Genomic DNA, 19,017 nt, shown 5'->3' on the forward strand with positions numbered 1-19,017 from the left:
TTAGGCTGTCAGCCAGCAAACTCCAGCATCCTGTCTCCGCCGTGCTGTGGGTGGGTGCTGCAGATTTGAACTCAAGTCCTCTTGCTTATACAACAAGTACTGTTAACCGCTGAGCCATCTCCCTAATTCTCTTCACTCTTTCTTCTGAGACAGGGACGTCTCAGGAAGTTTCCCAGGCTGGCCTTGAATTTGCAATCTTCCTGCCTTAGTCTTCCAAGCAGCTAGTGTAACAGGCCTGTGTCACCAGGGCTATAGACCTTGTTCAGGGGTGACCACTGAGATTCAGAAAGGGCGATGACTTGCCCCAAAGTCACCCAACTAGAAAACAGTGAAGCTACATCAAGATAGCCCCTGGGGCTGGTAAGATGGCTTAGTGGCTACTGAGTTTAGTGCCCAGCGCCCACATCTGGCAGCTGCTTGTAACTACAGGGGGTTGTTACAAGGGGAGCCAACACCCTTGCTGACTTCCTTTGGGCACCTGCACACAAATACGCATAGATTAAAAATAGATTTTTAGGTTGGGTGTGGTAGCATATGCCTTTAATTCCAGCACTGGGGAGATACAGGCAGCCTGGTCTACATAGTGAGTTCCAGGACACCCAGAGCTACACAGAGAAACCCTATCCAAACAAAACAAGAGGGATCTTTATGGCCTATCGTGGTGGTGCATGTGTTTAATCCTAGCACTCAGGGAAGCAGTGGCAGAGACTTCTCTGCAAGTTCAAGGCCAGCTTGGTCTACATAGTGAGTTCCAAGACAACCAGGGCTACACAGTAAGACCCTGTTTCCAAAAAACAAACAACAAAACAGCCTAGTGAACAATACAACAAACGAAAACAAAGGCAGGCACAGTGTTGCATGCCTATGATCCCACAGCTTAAGAGGCTGAGGCAGGAGGTGAGCCAGGCATAGTGAGATCATCTCCACAAGAAAAGGCTCTGTTGGAAGTGCATTCATTCGGAAAGGAGCTAGCTAGCCTGGGCTCCCCTCCACCTCCTCCCACTTGATGGGCTTCCATGCTCTTCTAGGCTCTCTCTAGGGCTCAGAAACAGGGACATTGAGGAGAGAGCTCACCCAGGAGCTCCTTCCAGTGTGCTCTGAGAACCGGGATTGCAGCCTCCAGACCTGCCAAAGGTACTTTGTGTCTCAGCTGGCCTTCCCGTTGGGTCCCCCACCAGCACCACTGCAACCTCCGCCTCACAGGGGGAGTGGGCCACAGTGCCAGGGAGGAAGACAGACAGCCCCTCTGTGTGGTGACCTGAAGAGCAGCAGAGGGAGCTGGGTGTGGCTGCTGGACCTTTACACCTGTGCGTTCTTGTCCAGGACTACATTGAGAGACCCTGTCTAAAAAACACAAATAATAAATTTTAAGCCATGCAGCCAAGCTGGTAGGCAATCTCTGTACACAGCTGCCCTGAAGCCTTGAGGTCTCAGGCTTGGGCTCCAGCCCTGCTCTGTCGCCCTGAGCACTACTTAGCAGACATGGAAAGGTTGTAGTCCTGGGCATCTGGCTGCCCAAATGGTGCTTCTATCTAGTTTTTATTAATTACATGTGGTGAGAGTGTGTGTGTGCATGTTCACATGTGTATGGATACATTTGCACACATTTGTATGGAGATCAGACAGATGTAAGAATCGATACATGTGTATGCATGTTCACATATGAATGGCTACATGTGCACACCTTTGTATGTATGGAGGCCCAGGCTTACATGGGAAGCTCCCACAATCATTCTCCCAAGTATGTGGGTGCTAGGAATTGGAGCCGTGGTCCTCAGACTTGAACGCCCAGCCCACCTAGGCGTCTCCCCTGGCCCCTTCTGGTTTTGTTAGGGTCTTGTTATATAACCTAGGCTGGCCTCAGATTGCAGCAAGCTCCTGCCTCAGCTTCCTGGATGGTGGGGTGTACATCACTACTTCCTGACCACATTATTTCTGGGGAAAGGATGTGATCTCACTTGAGTCCTGACTATCATGAATTTTAGTAAGGAAGGCTGGCTTTGAACAGTCTTCAATAACCCTGCCTCTGCCTTTGATTGCTTTCAGATTATCCCTTTGGGGATGAAAGCCGAAGTAGAGGTCCTCAGGGATTGCACCAGTCAGACATGATGGACCCCAAGTGAGTCAAGCAGTGTGGGAGTGATCACATGAAGTCCTGGGCAACCTGAGCTGCAGGTCCCAGAGAAGGGAACAGTACAGACAAGTTGGGAATTCAGGGACAGCCAAGAAATGGACTAGGCTGCTTCCTGCTGCTTTTGCTGTTTATTTGAGGGAAGGTCTCACATAGTTCAAATATCCAACTTGCTTTCCATCAAGGTGACCTTCAACTCGACCTCCTCCCACCACCTCAGGTGCTGGGACCACAGCTGTCCAGCTGTCCCACCCCCTTGTCCAGCTCTGCTGTTCGTGTTCTTTCCAGAGAAGCGGCAGGTTCACACACATAGCTTTACTTTGTTCATGTGTCTCAAAGAGTGTCCATGAGATTCTCTCAGGGGGGAGCACAGGGGCAACGTGTGGCTCCAGCTGCCCCTTACTGTCTATGGCAGAAGACCTCACACACACCCTGGTCATCTCCCTTTCCAGCCTGGCCTTCATCTCCCACCCCATAAAGAAGCAAGGATTCTCCTGCTTGATTTACTAGGGCCTCCACTCCCAGCCGCCAAAGGCCGAGGTGGGAAGTGCAGGGTCAGCTGTGGGGCACATCTTTCTGGGGACCCTGGGGAAAATACAGCACCCCCCACTAACTGAGGTCTGTATGTGTGCACACACGCACACGCACACACACACGCAGGTGGACCAGCCACAGTGAGGCTGCATCCCCAAATACCTCTCCGTCCTCCCTGGGAGGCGGAAGGGTGTGTCCTAACTGCCAGCAGTGGGTCCAGATGCTAATGTTCAGCCCCCCCCCCCCCCCCCCCCCGAGTCTCACCAGCCTTATACAGGCCAAGAGCCCTTCGATTCTCCCTCCTTTTGTCCCAGCAGTCTGATCCCTCTCCTGGGATCCATCAGCAAATCTTTCTCACCCTCTGTGGCCTCCCTCTGGTCCAGCTACCTGCATTCCTCTCACTGGGCTCCCAGCTCACATCCTGCCCCCAATAATCTGTCCCTGTGGAGCCCACAACTGTGTGGGAAAGAGCCAAGGAGACAGACAGCCCTGCTAAACGCAGGGCTGGAGAGATGGAGTTCAGTTCACCCCACCCACGTGGAGGCTGACAACCATCCAGTCGCAGAGGATCTTCTGCCCTTCAGGCATACGTAAGTGCTGCATGCATGTGGTGCACATACATCCATGCAGGCAAAACGGTCGTATGCATAAAATAAAAGAATAAAATCTTCACTGCACCTGGGAGGAAATCCCCGTCTCTGCACCCCTTGCCCACTTCTTCCCGTCTGCATGTCCAAGGTTTTTCCAGCCACGGAAGCCCTTCTTCATCCTTCCTGTTCCCAGGGCCTTTACACTGGAATCTGCCTGGAGTCTTGTCCTCCATCTCTTCAGGTTGTCTCCACTTCTTTCAAACATGGCTTAAAAGCGTCACGTTTTCACAAGCGGCCTCCCTGTCAGTGGTCCTAAACATCTCAATCCTTTTCATAAGCCATTCCACAACAAATATATACATATAGGGACCTTGTCTTCCTTCCTTCTCCCTCCGTTTCCCCAGCATTCCCCACACCGGGGCTGGTACACAGTAGGCACTCAATACATGCCAAGTGTACAGACACAGGAGTCCCGTTACCTAGCAGTAACTTTCCAAGACTTCATCTCCAGGCACGTGCAGAGACCCGGAGGGCCAGGCGCTGCCTATGGGGGCCTCCCGGGGTGCAGGACGCGAGGGCAGGGCCGGCGGGCTGAGCTCCATGTTCGGACCAGAGCGCTCCTCGCGGAGGCTGAGACGCAGGCGGCGGTGACGCCAGCCCCGGCGGATCTCCGACTGCACCTGCAACGCGGGGCGCTCAGGGCGGCGCCGTTCCCGGCGCGGCCGCCAGGGGGCGCGGGCGGGTGGGCGGGCCGGCCTCTCCTACCTCTTTGTTGATGAAGCAGTAGAGCACGCTCACCAGGAAGCCCTGCAGAAGAGGAGAGATCAATCAGATCGCCGCTGTGGACTGCGCCGCCGATCCCAGCCCCAAAGTGCTGTGGCTGTTGCCGCCCTGGTCCTGGGTACCGAGGGCACCTGCTCACTGGCGGCTCCCTGAATTGCCCCGCCCGGGGCCTGAGAACAGAGTCCCTCAGTGGAGCGTCCTGTGTGTGTGTAAACTGATTTCCTGCTTTCCACATTTGGGGCAAGCTGCTTAACCACTCTGTGCCTCGGTTTCTTCGTCACGGAAAATGAAGGTGGTGGCTGGAAGAATTGAGGTATTTGTGTGTCAAAAGATGTAGTGCAGCCTGGCGGTGGTGGCTCACGCCCTTGATCCCAGGACTCAGAGGCAGAGGCAGACGGATCTCTGTGAGTTTGAGGACACCCTGGTCTACACAGAGTTCAATGGATATCCGGGACTACTGGTGAGACCCTGTCTCCAAAAATAATTAATCAATTAGCTAATTAATTGATTAGAGCTGTAGAGATGGCTCAGCTGTTAAGGCTTCTTGCTGCTCTTCCAGAGGATCCAAGTTCAATTCCCAGCACCCACATGATGGCCCACAACCATCTGAAATTAATTACTCGCCCTCTTCTGGCCTCTGTGGGCACTGCATGCACACAGTGCACAGACACTTTAGTTAAAACATCAATACACAAAAAGTAATTTTAAAAAAATTAATTAATTACGGGGCTTGAGGTTTGCTCAGTAATGGAGCACATGCTTGGCCAGCTGGAGACAGATTACAGGTTTGAGCCCCCATGCCTAGTTTAAGTTCATTAATTTTCAAGTCAGTTATGAACATGGGCTATTAAGATATTCCTTATGGGAGCTGGAGAGATGACTTAGTGATTGAGAGCAGCGGCTGCTGTTCCAGAGGTCCTGAGTTCAATTCCCAGCCACCACGTGGTGGCTCACAACCACCTGTAATGAGATCTGGCGCCCTCTTATCTCTGATACCCTCTTTTGCCATGCAGGCACACATGCAAATAGAGCACTCATATACATAAAATGCATGAATAAATAAAAAAAATGTTTAAATCCTTTTTAAAAAAGATATTCCTTATGCCAGGCAGTGGTGGCACACACCTTAAGTCCCAGCACTCGGGAGGCAGAGGCAGGCGGATCTCTCTGAGTTCAAGGCCAGCCTGGGCTACAGAGTGAGTTCCAGGACAGCCAGGGCTACACAGAGAGACCCTGCCTCAAAAAAAAAAAAAAAAAAAAAAAAAAAAAAAAAAAAAAAAAAAAAAAAAAAAGAAAAAGAAAACAACAACAACAAAAAGCTATTCCTTATGATTTTCTACAATCCTATCAAAATCTAAGTCAAGTCACATGCTTCCTCTTCCAGGAGAAAGAAAAAAGACATATTGAAGTTGCGCTCAGGGAACTGGTCCTCTCTTTTCTCTGTGCCTGCCGCTCTGCTCCCGCCTCCAGGTCTGCAGCTGAGGCGCCCTCTCTCCATCTCACTGGCTGCCCTCTGGCCCCAGGGATCCTCATTCTGAAACAGTGCCCCCGATGTGTGACTGGCTGTCTACACAGGGTGTTTGCTCCTGGTGTCTCCCACAGAAGGGGGCGGGAGGTAGCCATTTGGCCCCTGGCTGTAGCTGCATCTGCTCTTGCTTCCTTTAATGGATGCACATTCTTCCCAGGGAGATTGGTACTGTGCCCATTTTAGAGAGGAGAAGACTGGGGCTCAGGGGTCTATCAGGGTCGGGTACCATCCGCATTGGCCTCACATTTTGGAACGACCTACTCCCTTACATTCTGCACTTGAGGCTTGTCTCACTCTAGCCCCATCCAAAGGTAAAGGAAGCCATGAAGTTGGCAAGTGCCAGAAACTAACTCTGCCCCATCTCAGTCCACCCGAAGGCAGTGCTGAGGAAGGCTGTATGGTCCTCTACCACCATCCCCACTGCCCACCCCCACCCCCACCCCCAGCCCAGGACAACCCTAGTTAGGTATTTCCTACGCATGCATGATGAATGCGGGCACGAATGAATGAATGAATGAAACCCCATGGGTGCACCCCAGTGAGTGGCTGCTCGGGTGGATGATAGTAGTGCTGTGCCCGGGTGGAAAGAGAGGTCCGAGGGGGGAGGGGGAGCCTCCGCACACCCTGTCAGAGCACCTGGAAGGAACTTAAGAAGATTTCAAAGGCCAGTTTGGCCAAGCGCAGGGCGCCTTCAGCCTGTTCCTCCGTCACGGGAGCAAACACCACCTCGTGGACACCCAGCAGGGGCACCAGCGTCAGCGTGGAACGAGCCAGCCTGGGAAGAGAGGGTGTTGGCGGTCCCCACGTCCCTTCCCCTGAACCCGGCCCCATCTGCCTCCCCGCAAGGGCCCTCACCTTAGTCGGTAGTCGGGGCAGCGCATCTGCCGCGTCCTCAGCTTAGACACAAGGATGCCCAGGATGCGGATGAAGATGAGGAAATTGATCTGTGAGGAGAGAGAGACTGAGCCAGAAGCCATTCGGTTTGGGGGTGGGACGGGAGGTTGGCGCTCCGCTTCCCCAGAATGGGAAATCCCTGAGCACAGCCTGGAGGAGGCGAGACTGGCCCTACCAAGATGGTTATTAGGATGGGGGTGCGAATGATCCACCAAATGGCTTTGACTTCGTTGCGCTCCCAGCACCTGGAGGAGGCAGGGTAGAACTGAGATACACAATTCCCCCCAACCCCCCAGCCACACCCAATCAGGCAGCGTCCCTCACCAGGCCCTGCCCACCTTCTTTAGGACCCACCCACCCAGCTTTCCAGGAGGCCTCCTAAGCCACCTTTCCCGCGCGCCAAGCCTCTTTAGACCCCGCCCACATTCGCCGCAGGGTCCCGTTTCCACCCTTCCCCCCGCCCCATTCCATGTAGCCCCGCCCACAACCCAGGCCCCGCCCCTAGACCCTGCAACTCACTGCGTGTTCTCGAACAGGTACCTGACGATCACCCAAGGAATGACGAAAAGCGCGGGGGCCCCTGTGCAGACCCCGATCCCCGCCCCCCACCCCGCCGCAGCTGTCAGCGTGCACACGAGCCCCTTCCAGGCCCAAGACCCGCGGAATTCCTCAACGAGGGGGTGGGAGGGAAGGCAACGCGGGTCGGCGGGGCAGTGGGGAGCCGAGATGCGCTGGGCTGGGCAGAGGGTGGGAGGGCACGGAGTCAGGCCTCACCCCAGCCAAGAAGCAGGTAGCAGCGGAAGTGGCCCTTTTCCGAGCCTCCCACGATCACCAGCAGATGGTGCAGGTACACACCCTCTACCAGCAGCCAGGTGTAGTTGGCACCCACGCAGTACTGGGTCACGATCTGGGCCGTGCGGCAGCCAGCCAGGGCCTAGGGAGCCATCAGACAAGGGAAGTCAAGGCAGACAGGTATCCCCAAGCCTTTATTTTATTATTTGCGTGTGTTCCTTTGTGCAGTAGGGCTTGACCCCAGGGATTCTTGCTTGTTAGGCAGGGGCTCTACCACTGAGCCACACCCCCAGCCCCTCACTGGGGGATTCTAGGCAGGGGCTCTACCACTGAGCCACACCCCCAGCCCCTCACTGGGGTATTCTAGGCAGGGGCTCCACCACTGAGTTACATTCCATTCCTCTTCTCTTTGAGTCAGGGTCTCACTAAATTGTCCAGGCTCTCCTTGAACTTGCTCTGTAGCCCACTTGAGTCTTAAAATGTCAATTCTACTCCAATTCCCACATAACTGGCACTACAGGACTTCCTGACTAGACAGGGCTCATCTCCATCTCTTTCTTGCTTTCCAATGTTTTACTCTGGGTCCCCAGCAGATGGCGTAGCTCACCCTATTCACTTTCACTTGAGGACGGTCCCACAGTGACTCCTTAACGACTGGCACTTTCTATTTTGTCCCACAGTGGAGTACCCTTAGAATCCCAGGAAGTCGCTTTTGCCACACTGGCTCTTAAGAACTGAACTCCTGGGACTGAGGAGACAACTCAGCACTTAAGAGCACTGGCTGCTCTTCCAGAGGACCCAGATTCAATTCCCAGCACCCACACTGCAGCTCAGGGGCTCTGACACCCTCTTCTGGCCTCCGGGGGCACCAGACATGCACACGGTGTGCATACATACATAATACATATATGTAGGCAAACACTCACACACATAAAATTTAAAAACATTTTAAATGTTGCCAGGTAGTGGTGGCGCATGCCTTTAATTCCAGCACTGGGGAGGCAGAGACAGGTAGATCTCTGAGTTTTGAGGCCAGCCTGGTCTACAGAGTGAGATCCAGGATGGCCAGGGCTACACAGAGAAACCCTGTCTCAAAAAAAAAAAAAAAGAAAAGAAAGAGAGAGAGAGAGAGAGAGAGAGAGAGAGAGAGAGAGAAACATGCCTTTAATCCCAGCACTCAGGAGCCAGATGGATCTCTGTGAGTTCAAGGCCAGACTGGTCTACAGAGCGAGTCCCAGGACAGGCTCCAAAGCTACACAAGAGAAACTCTGTCTTGAAAAACCAAAAGAAAAAAGAAATAAAATAAAATAAAAAGAAAAGAAACAACAACAAATTAAATGCCAAGCTGTGTGACCACAAAGACCTTCAGGAGTTGGTTCTCTTTGTCCACCATGTGGGTTTCAGGGACTGAACGCAAGTCATTGAGCTTGTTAACAGTGCCTTTATGCATTGAGCTATCTAGATGCCCTTTTTGTTGTTATTTAATGTGTAGAGGTGTTTTGCCTGCATGCATGTCTATGTATCACACACAGGTCAGAAGAGAACATTAGATCCCCTAGAACTGGAGTTACAGATGGCTGTGAGCTGTCCTGTGGATGCTGGGAATCAAACCAGGATCCTCTCTGCAAGAGGGTTCGGTTCTCTTCAGTCCTGGATGCCTCTTAATCTTTCTTTCAATTCTCCCAGTACTGGCACAGGTACTCTGTTACTGAGCTCTACCCAACAATTATTAGAGTCCTACTTTACACCTCTCTTCACCTCCCCATATCCAGGAATGAATTGGTACCTTCCAAATCCCCCTCATCCATTTCTTCCTCCCATCCTGCTCCCATGCCCTCGGTACAGTGATGAGGAAAGGTATGGAAATAGATGGAGAACTTCTTGGTCCCAGCAGAAAGGAGGAGATGGAGTACCTGGTTCCACAGGGTAGGAGTCTGGTCCCCAGTGTAGGGGCCAAGTGGAGGAAGCAGCCGGTCTCGGGTGAGGATGGCCGCTGCCCGCAGCATAAAAGACGTGAACAAGTTCATGTGAATGTAATTCCGAGTGCAGTGCAGCCGCCTGGAGGTTTTGAGAGACAAGAGGGCTGGGGGCCCCTGGAGAGCTCTCCTCGGTCATCCAGAGTCCCTCTGACCACCCCCCACCCCTTCCCCTCAAGCCCCCCCATCTCCCAACTTAGTGTCAACCGAGGACTGTGTCTCCAGCACCCCACCCAGGGCTGGGAGCCTCACCTGAACAGACTTAAGATGAGCAGGGCTAGCAGCAGAGCGGCCAGGGACAGGGAGTAGCCAACTGTATACACCACCTGCAGGCGCTCCAGGATCAGCCTTTGGTCCTGGCGGGGACATGGAAGGCGAGAGAAGATGTGACTCTCCCAGCTGGCCCAGAGTAGGAGGCAGGGATGCACAGCAGGCCTCCTCTCTCCCGACAACCCATTCTCCTCTGGGAAAAGTACCCTTTGTTCTCTGTTCTTGCAAAGTGAAGCACTCTGATTTTCTCCTTGAAGTACTTTTTTAAGTGGGGATGACTCCATCCTTCCCTTCCAAGGCTGGGAGCATACACACACACACACACACACACACACACACACACTGTGATTAGTAAACAATGTGGGACTATGACTCAACACAGGACAATGAGCACTGGTCCTGGGATGTGGTGTAAGGATTAAGGAGTCAGGAATGGCAGCACACCCCTCAATCCCAGCACTCAGGAAGCTGAGGCAGGAGGAGTGTCTCTAGCTTGAGGCCAGCCTGGGCTACAGAGTGAAACCCTGTCCTAAAACAAGCAAGCACAAACAAAAAACCAGGGCCGGAGAACTGACCAGCGGTTAACAGCACTGCTCTTGCAGAAAACTAGGGTAGGATCCTCAGCACCCACATCAAGTGGCTACAACTACCTGTAACTCCAGCTCCAGGGAATCTAACACAGCTAACTTTGGCACCTGAACACACACAGACACACACATGCACACATAAATACACACACAGACAGACACATATAGACACACACACACAAATACACAAATACAAATACACACATACACACAAATATGCACAAACACACACAAATACACACATAGACATACACACAGACACACACATGCACACACAAATGCACACACAGACACAGACACATATAGACACACACAGACACACACACAAATACACAAATACAAATACACACATACACACAAATATGCACAAACACACAAATACACACATAGACATACACACAGACACACATGCACACACAAATGCACACACAGACACAGACATATATAGACACACGCAAATACACATACACAAATACACACATATATAGACATACACACAAATACACACACATGCACACACAAATACACACACAGACACAGACACATACATACAAACACAAATACAGACACAAACACAAATACACACACAGACAGAAACACACACACACACACACACACACACACACAGACATACTTTTTTTTCTTTTGAGACAGGATTTTCCTATGCAGCCGTGGCTGACCTGGAGCTCACTCACTATATAGACCAGGCTGGTTTTGAGCTTGCAGAGTTACCTGCCTGGACCTCCTGAGTGCTGGGACTACATATACATAATTAAAAGCAATAAAATAACTCTTTTTTTTAAATGGCAAAGCCAGGCATGGTGGCTTTAATCCCAGCACTCGGGAGGCAGACACAAGCGAATCTCTGTGAGTTCAAGGCCAGCCTGGTCTACAAAGTGAGTTCTAGGACAACCAGAACTACACAGAGAGATCCTGTCTCAAAATCTCTCTCTCTCTCTCTCTCTCTCTCTCTCTCTCTCTCTCTCTCTCTCTCTCTCTCTCTCACACACACACACACACACACACACACACACACACACACACATACACAGGTGGCTCAGCAGGTAAAGGCGCTTGCCGCATAAACCTGGTGACCTGAGTTCAATTCCTGGAATCCCCAGAAGGGTGGAAAGAAAAGAACCGACTCCACAAAGTTGTCTTCTCACCTCCACATATACACACTGTGGCGCACACACACACACACACACACACACACACACACACACACATAAATAAATAAATAAATAAAGGACTTTTTAAAAAAAGAAGTCTGACATTAGTGGGGTTACCTCTTCTTGATGCCCCACAAACAAAAAGCCTGGAGCTCACAGAGGAAGACAAGCGTGCTCTGGTGACAGAGCCTGTGGGTCATTTGAGCCCTAGGTCTTACTCCGCCTGATGCTGTCACCTTACAGTACAGGTCTCAGTCTCAGAAACGGGCACACGGCTCCTTTTTCTACTTGAAGCAAGTCTGAGTTGGATTTTGATTACTAACAACCCAGAGTGCTACTCAGTACAAAGAGGTGTGGAGTTGGGCCAGAAGCTCCGGAGGTGTTTTTTGTTTTTGTTGTTGGTTTGTTTGCAGCTCTCTCCAGACACGCTAACCTGCACCCTCCACCTCGTCTCACCTGAAAGGTCCCGTTCTTCTCTGGATTCTCACACTGAGTGTGATCTCTCCAAGACCCCCACTGGCCATCACTGCCACACTGGCGGAAGACGTAGCCCGAAGCCACTATGGGAGCATGAGGGAGGGAATCAGAAAAAGAGGTATATAGAGGTTCATCACTGTAATCTTGACAACCGGGAGGCCGAGGCAGGAGGATTGCCATGGGCTCAGCAGGCAGAGTCGCTGGTAGCGCTGGTGGGACCCACACGAATACATTCCTGTATGTTGATCTCTTATCGTCACACCCCATAGCACGCGCTATAGCGCGCGCGTCCACGTATACACACAATAAATAAAGTCAGGGAAAGTGAATCGTGTGACAGAGCCCAGGAGACACATCAGGGAATACCAGGCTTGACAGACAGGGTCACAGGACAAATAGGACCAGGAGGGACTGGGTGAGCTGCCCGAATGTGGAGTCCGGGATGAGGGGTACGGGAAGTGCCTCACCGTGGCGGTACCAGGGCAGATACCAGGGGCAGGATGCCCGAGCAGTGGTGTTGGCGGCCGTGTAGTCCCAGCAGACGTACATATCGAAGGACCCGTTACAGACTATGCCTGAGGGAGAGGGCGGCGGAGCCAGAGGCTGGAGGAGAGGAGCCGTCCCAGCTTTTCTTTCTTCCACACCTCCAGGATGCTAGCATCCCCTTAGAGGCCACAAGCTCCTGTCACCAGACCTCAAGCCCATCCATCCTCCAAGTCCCACTGCAGATACCGCAGGCTCCCCCCACCAAATCTAGACCGCTCAGTTATCAAGCTCCACCCAAACCCCGCCCACTGCCATGCAGGTCACGCCCACGACCCCTCCCACTTCTCTGCCCTGGAACTTGCCCTGTAGACCAGGCTGGCCTCGAACTCACAGAGACCCGCTTGCCTCTGCTTCCTGAGTGCTGGGATTAGGGTTCTCCTATTCAGCTGAAGCCAACCCGGGACCTCGCTGCCTACCCGAGCCGCCCAGATTTCCTTGTTTGGCTGCCAACTCCTTCTCTCAGCCCCCTTCCTCCAGCTCGCCCAGCCCTCTAGCCACACCTGAGGGTGGATCTGCAGTCTCCAGGGTCTCCTGGCACTCCCGGCCGTAGCGCTCCCAGCGCTGGTACAGCTCCCCCGTGGTCTGCCCCTCAGAATCTGTCTAAGAGAAAAGGGAACGGAGGACCCCCCTCCCCCAGGAAGACCCCTCCCAGGCAGCAAGCTCGGTCAGAGATTTGGAGGGAGGGGCTGGTCAGTTTTTTACCCAGGACTCCTGGGTGGCTTGGAAACCTTTCAGATGGAATTGGGGTGCCTAGAAAACCGCCAAGGGATCTGGTATGGGAGATGGCAGATTTGGAGAGCATCAGAGGAGGGCGGTGGCTGGACCCCACGGGAGGACTTGTGAGGTCCTGAAAGTGTGAGTAGAAACTGCCAGACTGCGGGCAGGGGCGGGCAGCCTCAAAACGCTCCTTGAGGTAGGGGAAGGCTTAAGAGCCAGCCTCCCAGACCGCCTGTGTCTCTCTAGGTCCTCACCTCCGCCCTCTGGAGTGGCAGTCCCCACAAACACAGAAGCAGGATCCGCAGGGGCATCCTTGAAGGGTGATGGAGACTCTGGCCACTGGGAGGCAGTTGGGTTGGAGGGTCCCAGGGCAGAATCCACACGTCAGCCTCGGGCAGCGCTCACCTGCCAGAAGCACACAGAGTCTGAGGCCACCCCCCCATTTCCGCACGTGAGGATTTGGGGTGGGGCAGGACTAGGCGCAGTCTCCAGTGGTTAAGTGGGGCCGGGATCAGCTAAGCGATTCCCAGGCCCTCCTAAGTGTTGCTGAGGCAGCCGAGGTGGAAGGGAGGGGTGTTTGCTGAGGGGCCTGTTGCCCTAGAGCTGTGACGGGCAGAAGTGTCAGTGTCACCCAGAGGGCTAGACGGGAGAGACTCGGGAACCTGGGACCTCCAGGGGGTGTGTGGGGGGGGGGGATAGAAACCGGCAGTCAAGTCTAGAAGGGAACTTGAAGCAGGCATATGAGTTCTCAGCCCGAAGTGTGTTTAAATTAGATAGGTACCCATCTTCTAAAACTTTCCTGGCTTTGAATACGTATATAAAGCCCAGAGCCGGAGGGACAGCGTTCTCCCAGCATCCAAATACTCAGGAATTAGACCCTGGGTTTCTGACTTCAGCAAGCTAAATGCTCTGAAAAATTCTTCTAACCGCAACCACCATCCACCCCCACCCAGACAATGTGAAAGCCGGGTTTCAAGAGGGAATCTCAGAGCTCCGGAAAAACAAAAAACACAAAACAAACAAACAAACAAACAAAAAACAGAGTCAGAGACAGGATGAAAACAGAAAAAGACTCAGGGACAATGAGACCGCCCGCAGCAAGAGATCAGAGACCAAAGTGTGGGGGGGGAGACAGAGACAAAAATGTGGGCTCAGAGACAGAAAGAAGTAAGCGGGGCGAGCGAGATAGAGAACGGGGAAATAGTGGAAATAAACTCATCTAGAGACCAGGAGAGGTGAAGAAGGGAAAGATGACCGGGCAGAGAGAGAGGCAGAAAGAGACAAAGGGAGGGATAGAGAGACAGAGACTAGGGAGAGATAGGCCCAGGGCAGGGGCTTGATGGGGACCCCTTACCTGTGCCCGGTCCGCTCCAGCCTCCTTCTCCGGCCACGGCTGCCCTGCCTCGCCTGCCTGAGCTCTGGAAGAGGTGACAGGCGCTGGCTGCCTGGGGTGCTGGAGGGGGCGGGGCCGGGGCGGAACAGCGCACGGGAGGGGGGGAGCTCTGTGCATGAGTGGGAACTGGGGAGCAGGCACGTTTATCACAGCCACTCTGTGTCACGTAGGAGCAGCCGCACAGTTATGGTCCGGCCCTCCCCCTCCCCCAGCCACAGAACACACCACCCCATCCAGCCGCTTCCCCAGCCTCGCACAGGATCGGAGCGAGCGGGAGAACGGAGGCGGAGGCTCAGGGAGTGTGACTCTGTGAGTAACAGGTTCGTTCACAGCTCTCTAAGTGGGGCCGTGCCGAGGGAGCCAGTCTCTCACCCACAGGGACACGCGGCTGTGTGCCTAGGGCCGTGGACACGTCACACACGAGCAAACACAACCTGGCATCCCATAGTCCCAACACCATGGCCTTTCTGTTGTCATTCTTGGTGCATGTCCGTGTGGACGGGTATGAGGGCCAGAGGACAACCTCTGATGTCATTCTCGGGTGCTGTCTACTTTTGTTTGTTTTGGTTTTTCGAGACAGGGTTTCTCTGTGGAGCCCTGGCTGTCCTGGAACTCCCTCCTTAGACCAGGCTGGCCTCGAACTCAAAGATCCACCTGCCTCTGCCTCCCGAGTGCTGGGATGAAAGGGGTGTGCCACCACACTTGGCAGGTGCTGACTACTTTGCATTCCTGCATGTGTGTGTGTGTGCCCAAATGTCCTCATAAATGTGGATGGCTGCCAGAGACCAACCTCTGCTGCCCTTCCTCGGGGACTGCTCACCTTTCTTTCTCATATATATGAGACAGTGTATCATCGTGTAGCCCTGGCTGCCTGCAACTCAGGATGTGGACCAGGCTGACCTTGAACTCACAGAGACCTGCCTGCCTCTGCCTCTCCAGCGCTGGGATAGCAAACACACACTACCCAGCTTTACTTGCTGCTGAGGATCAAACTCAGGCTCTTACCCTCGCGTAGCAAGCATTTTACCACCTGAGCCATCCAGAGTCCCAGTCCCTAACTTGTTTCGCTTTAATTTTACCTGAGTTTTGCTGCCACCGATGCGTGTGTAGCACATTCATGCAGTACCCAAGGAGGCCAGAAGAGGGCACTGGATCTGGAACTGGAGTTACAGATGGTTGTGAGCCTTCCTGTGGGTGCTGAGTACTGAACCCTGGGTCCTCTTGGGTCCTGTAGAATAGCAACCAGTGCTCTCCAGCCCTGTTTTCTTTGTTTTTGTTTGGTTTAGTTTTGGTTTTCTGAGACAGGGTTTCTCTGTGTAACTTTGTGCCTTTCCTGGATCTCACTCTGTAGACCAGGCTGGCTTCCAACTCACAGAGATCCACCTGCCTCAGCCTCTCGAGTGCTGGGATTAAAGACGTGCCCCGCCGCCACCACCACCTGGCTTGTTTGTTGTTTCTTAATAAAACAGTCTTACTATATAAACCAGGTGTCCTCCAACTTTGGATCCTCCTGCCTCAGTTCTTAAAGTGCCGAGATTCAGATTTCAGTTGCACAGGCATGTGCAGCCACATCGGCTCCCGGAAACACTGTCAATAAATAGCACACATACTCACAGTCAATTCGGTGTACCGCATCAGACTAGCTGCCACTAGTCTGTGTCCCAGGAGGACATTACCCAGAGCAGGACCTCAACAAGTGTCCAGGACACACGTGCTTGCGTGTGTGATTCACATGGCCCTCTGTCTCTCAGACCAAGCTGATAGTCACACACAGTGTCACACATGCCCACAAACACTGTCCCCTGAGACACACATCACACAGTGTCACACATACACATCACACAGTGTCACACCCACCCACAAACACTGTCCCCTGAGACACACATCACACAGCGTCACACACATCCACAAACACTGTCCCCTGAGACACACATCACACAGTATCACACACACATCACACAGCGTCACACACACCCACAAACACTGTCCCCTGAGACACACATCACACAGTGTCTCACACACCCACAAACACTGTCCCCTGAGACACACATCACACAGTGTCACACACACATCACACAGTGTCACACACACATCACACAGTGTCACACACACCCACAAACACTGTCCCCTGAGACACACATCACACAGTGTCACACACCCACAAACACTGTCCCCTGAGACACACATCACACAGTGTCACACACATCACACAGTGTCACACACATCACACAGTGTCACACACATCACACAGTGTCACACACACATCACAGTCTCACACACACATCACACAGTCTCACATACACACACACACAAACACTGTCCCCTGAGACACACATCACACAGTGTCACACACACATCACACAGTGTCTCACACACATCACACAGTGTCACACACACCCACAAACACTGTCCCCTGAGACACACATCACACAGTGTCACACCCACCCACAAACACTGTCCCCTGAGACACACATCACACAGTGTCACACACATCACACAGTGTCACACACACACATCACACAGTGTCACACACATCACACAGTGTCACACACACATCACACAGTGTCACACACACACACACAAACACTGTCCCCTGAGACACACATCACACAGTGTCACACACACATCACACAGCGTCACACCCACACCCACAAACACTGTCACTCGAGACACACATCACAGTGTGTGTCCCCACATACAACAGCACATACTCCTCAGGAATCACCAAATGCATATGTTCTCGTCTTCACACTGGGTGCCGCATAGGCACACAACCATACCATTGTTCCATCCACACTCACAAACCACAGACATTCCACGTAGGTTCCCAGGGATGGGATGCGTGTTGTCAGGCTTGATGGCAGGCACCCTTAACCACTGAACCATCCTGCTGGCCCATGTCATCTTTTTTTTTCATTTTTTCTTATTTTGTGAGAAAGGATGCTCTATGGCCCAGGCTAGCCTTGATCTCATCATCCGGCCTCCAATTGCCAGATGCTGGGTGTGTATTGTACCTAAGGGTCACCACTCCCAGCTTATGTGTGTCAAATACGTGACCCTCGCTGGTCGCACAGCCAGTCATACAGTTACCTGTCCACACACTGTGATTCCCACTGTCACACGTTAACCCGCAGCAATCTCGAAGTGGTCCCATGGTTACAGGAACCCATATATCACCCATGCTTTTACAATCCCTGCTTCCGGGATCTCCACTCTAGATGTAGGGAACATCTGTTCGTGGAACTTAGGATGGGGAGACTTGGAGCCCAGCATGAGAACTCAGTGTCGACATCTCCCCCTCAGTCCACACCACTAGTTCAAGCTGCTCTCTTGCTCCCCTGGGATCTGTGTGATAAGTGGGACAGAGGCAAGCTTGCCCATTTTGCAGAGGACAAGCTGAGGCCCAGAGGCCCCAGGAAAGGCAGGGAGTGGCCTGAGGTCCACATCAGAGGCAGGGAGCAGAGAGCATGGGGGGGGGATGAGGGTCCTTACCGCCTGGCCCCTGGGGGCCTCTGTGCTCTCTGCTCCACATTCCTGGAGTCCTGTGGATCCTGGGAAAGCGTCTGTCCCTGAAGTGGAGCATGAAGGGGGTCTGAGATTGAAGAGCACCTCATGGACAGCTGGGGTGGGAAGAGCCTGCTGGGCTTCTAGAGGGCATGAAGGTCACTGGACTGGAGAGGGAGGAAGGATGGACAGGAGTGGTAAGAGGGCCAGGAAAAGAACCGGAGACCCGGAGAGATAAGAAGGGGAGAGAGACCGGGTGGCGGCGGAGGCGGAGGCGGCGGTGGCAGCGGCGGTGGCGGCGGCGGTGGCGCACGCCTTTAATCCCAGCACTCGGGAGGCAGAGGCAGCCAGATCTCTGTGAGTTCGAGGCCAGCCTGGTCTACAGAGTGAATTCTAGAACACCTGGGGCTATACAGAGAAACTCTGTCTTGAACCCCACCCAGGAAAAAAAAAAAAAGACGAAGAAGAAGGGGAAAGAGATGGAGGGAAGAGCTTGGAGTGCAGACTCAGGCCTGTCATCCCAACACTGGGGCAGGTTGAGGCAAGAAGATCCTGAGTTTGAGGCCAGCCTGGGCTGCAGAGTGAAGCGCTGTTTCAGAGAGAGAGGGGGAGAAAGAAAGGACGGAGGACGAGGAGAAAGGAGAGGAGAAGGGGGAAGGGAGGAAGAGAGAGATGAGAGAGGGTGAGCCTGAAAGATAGTCTTGAGGGGGCGGGGACCCCTGGCTCCACCCCCTCATTGAGAATCTACAGTACGGTACAGGTACCCATGCTCCTGTCCGTCACCCCTTCCCCAGGAACTTGTAAGCAGCACTAATGAAACTCACTGAGTCACGACAAAGAAACCCACACAGGATGCAGGTAGAGGATGAGTCAGAAACAGGAAAGAGGTGAGCCAGGAGACAGGCTCACATTATACATACATACATGTATGTATCTCAATGAGACTCGTTGTGTATTTGCTAATGAAAAAAATCTCAAAAGGGGGCCTGCGAGATGGCTCAGTGGGTAAGTGTGCTTGCGTGCTTGCCACCAAAGCTGACGGACGACCTGAGCTCAATCCCTGGAACCCACACGGTAGAAGGAGAGGATGAGCCAGCTCCCACAGGTGATCCTCTGACCTCCA

General features: G+C 53.1%; 1 protein-coding gene across 3 annotated transcripts; it reads right to left on the minus strand.

Annotated features, from left to right (window-relative positions):
• Positions 1 to 2,907: 2,907 nt before the first annotated feature.
• Positions 2,908 to 18,655, minus strand: Gipr (gastric inhibitory polypeptide receptor). Of its 3 annotated transcripts, XM_076572662.1 has the most exons (18): positions 17,883 to 18,655; positions 15,866 to 15,977; positions 15,470 to 15,618; positions 14,352 to 14,415; positions 13,252 to 13,402; positions 12,781 to 12,880; positions 12,202 to 12,309; positions 11,714 to 11,817; positions 9,481 to 9,584; positions 9,166 to 9,310; positions 7,235 to 7,394; positions 6,980 to 7,040; positions 6,636 to 6,705; positions 6,422 to 6,510; positions 6,203 to 6,341; positions 4,021 to 4,062; positions 3,735 to 3,935; positions 2,908 to 3,555 (listed from the first exon to the last, which is right to left on the minus strand). In XM_076572662.1, the coding sequence occupies exons 5-17, from the start codon at positions 13,306 to 13,308 to the stop codon at positions 3,735 to 3,737; spliced, it is 1,380 nt and encodes a 459-aa protein (XP_076428777.1). In that variant the 5' UTR covers positions 13,309 to 13,402; positions 14,352 to 14,415; positions 15,470 to 15,618; positions 15,866 to 15,977; positions 17,883 to 18,655; the 3' UTR covers positions 2,908 to 3,555. The 3 variants fall into 3 exon arrangements, with proteins under 3 accessions (XP_076428777.1, XP_042128222.1, XP_042128230.1); XM_042272288.2 differs by having other exon boundaries at positions 2,908 to 3,935; positions 15,470 to 15,550; positions 17,883 to 18,654; XM_042272296.2 differs by having other exon boundaries at positions 2,908 to 3,935; positions 12,781 to 12,876; positions 17,883 to 18,653.
• Between the last annotated feature and the right edge of the window lie 362 nt (positions 18,656 to 19,017).

The sequence above is a fragment of the Peromyscus maniculatus genome, chromosome 1 (assembly GCF_049852395.1).
Source record: "Peromyscus maniculatus bairdii isolate BWxNUB_F1_BW_parent chromosome 1, HU_Pman_BW_mat_3.1, whole genome shotgun sequence".
NCBI classification, from domain to species: Eukaryota; Metazoa; Chordata; class Mammalia; order Rodentia; family Cricetidae; genus Peromyscus; species Peromyscus maniculatus.

Bases quoted from the DNA above. Each gene is read 5' to 3' on its own strand.
- Gipr (XM_076572662.1), bottom strand. From the start codon at position 13,308: ATGCCCCTGCGGATCCTGCTTCTGTGTTTGTGGGGACTGCCACTCCAG. The intron at 6,511-6,635 runs GTAGGGCCAGTC...CTCTCCTCACAG, and splicing joins CCATCCTAATAACCATCTTG to ATCAATTTCCTCATCTTCAT. The intron at 3,936-4,020 runs GTAGGAGAGGCC...CCCGCGTTGCAG, and splicing joins ACTGCTTCATCAACAAAGAG to GTGCAGTCGGAGATCCGCCG.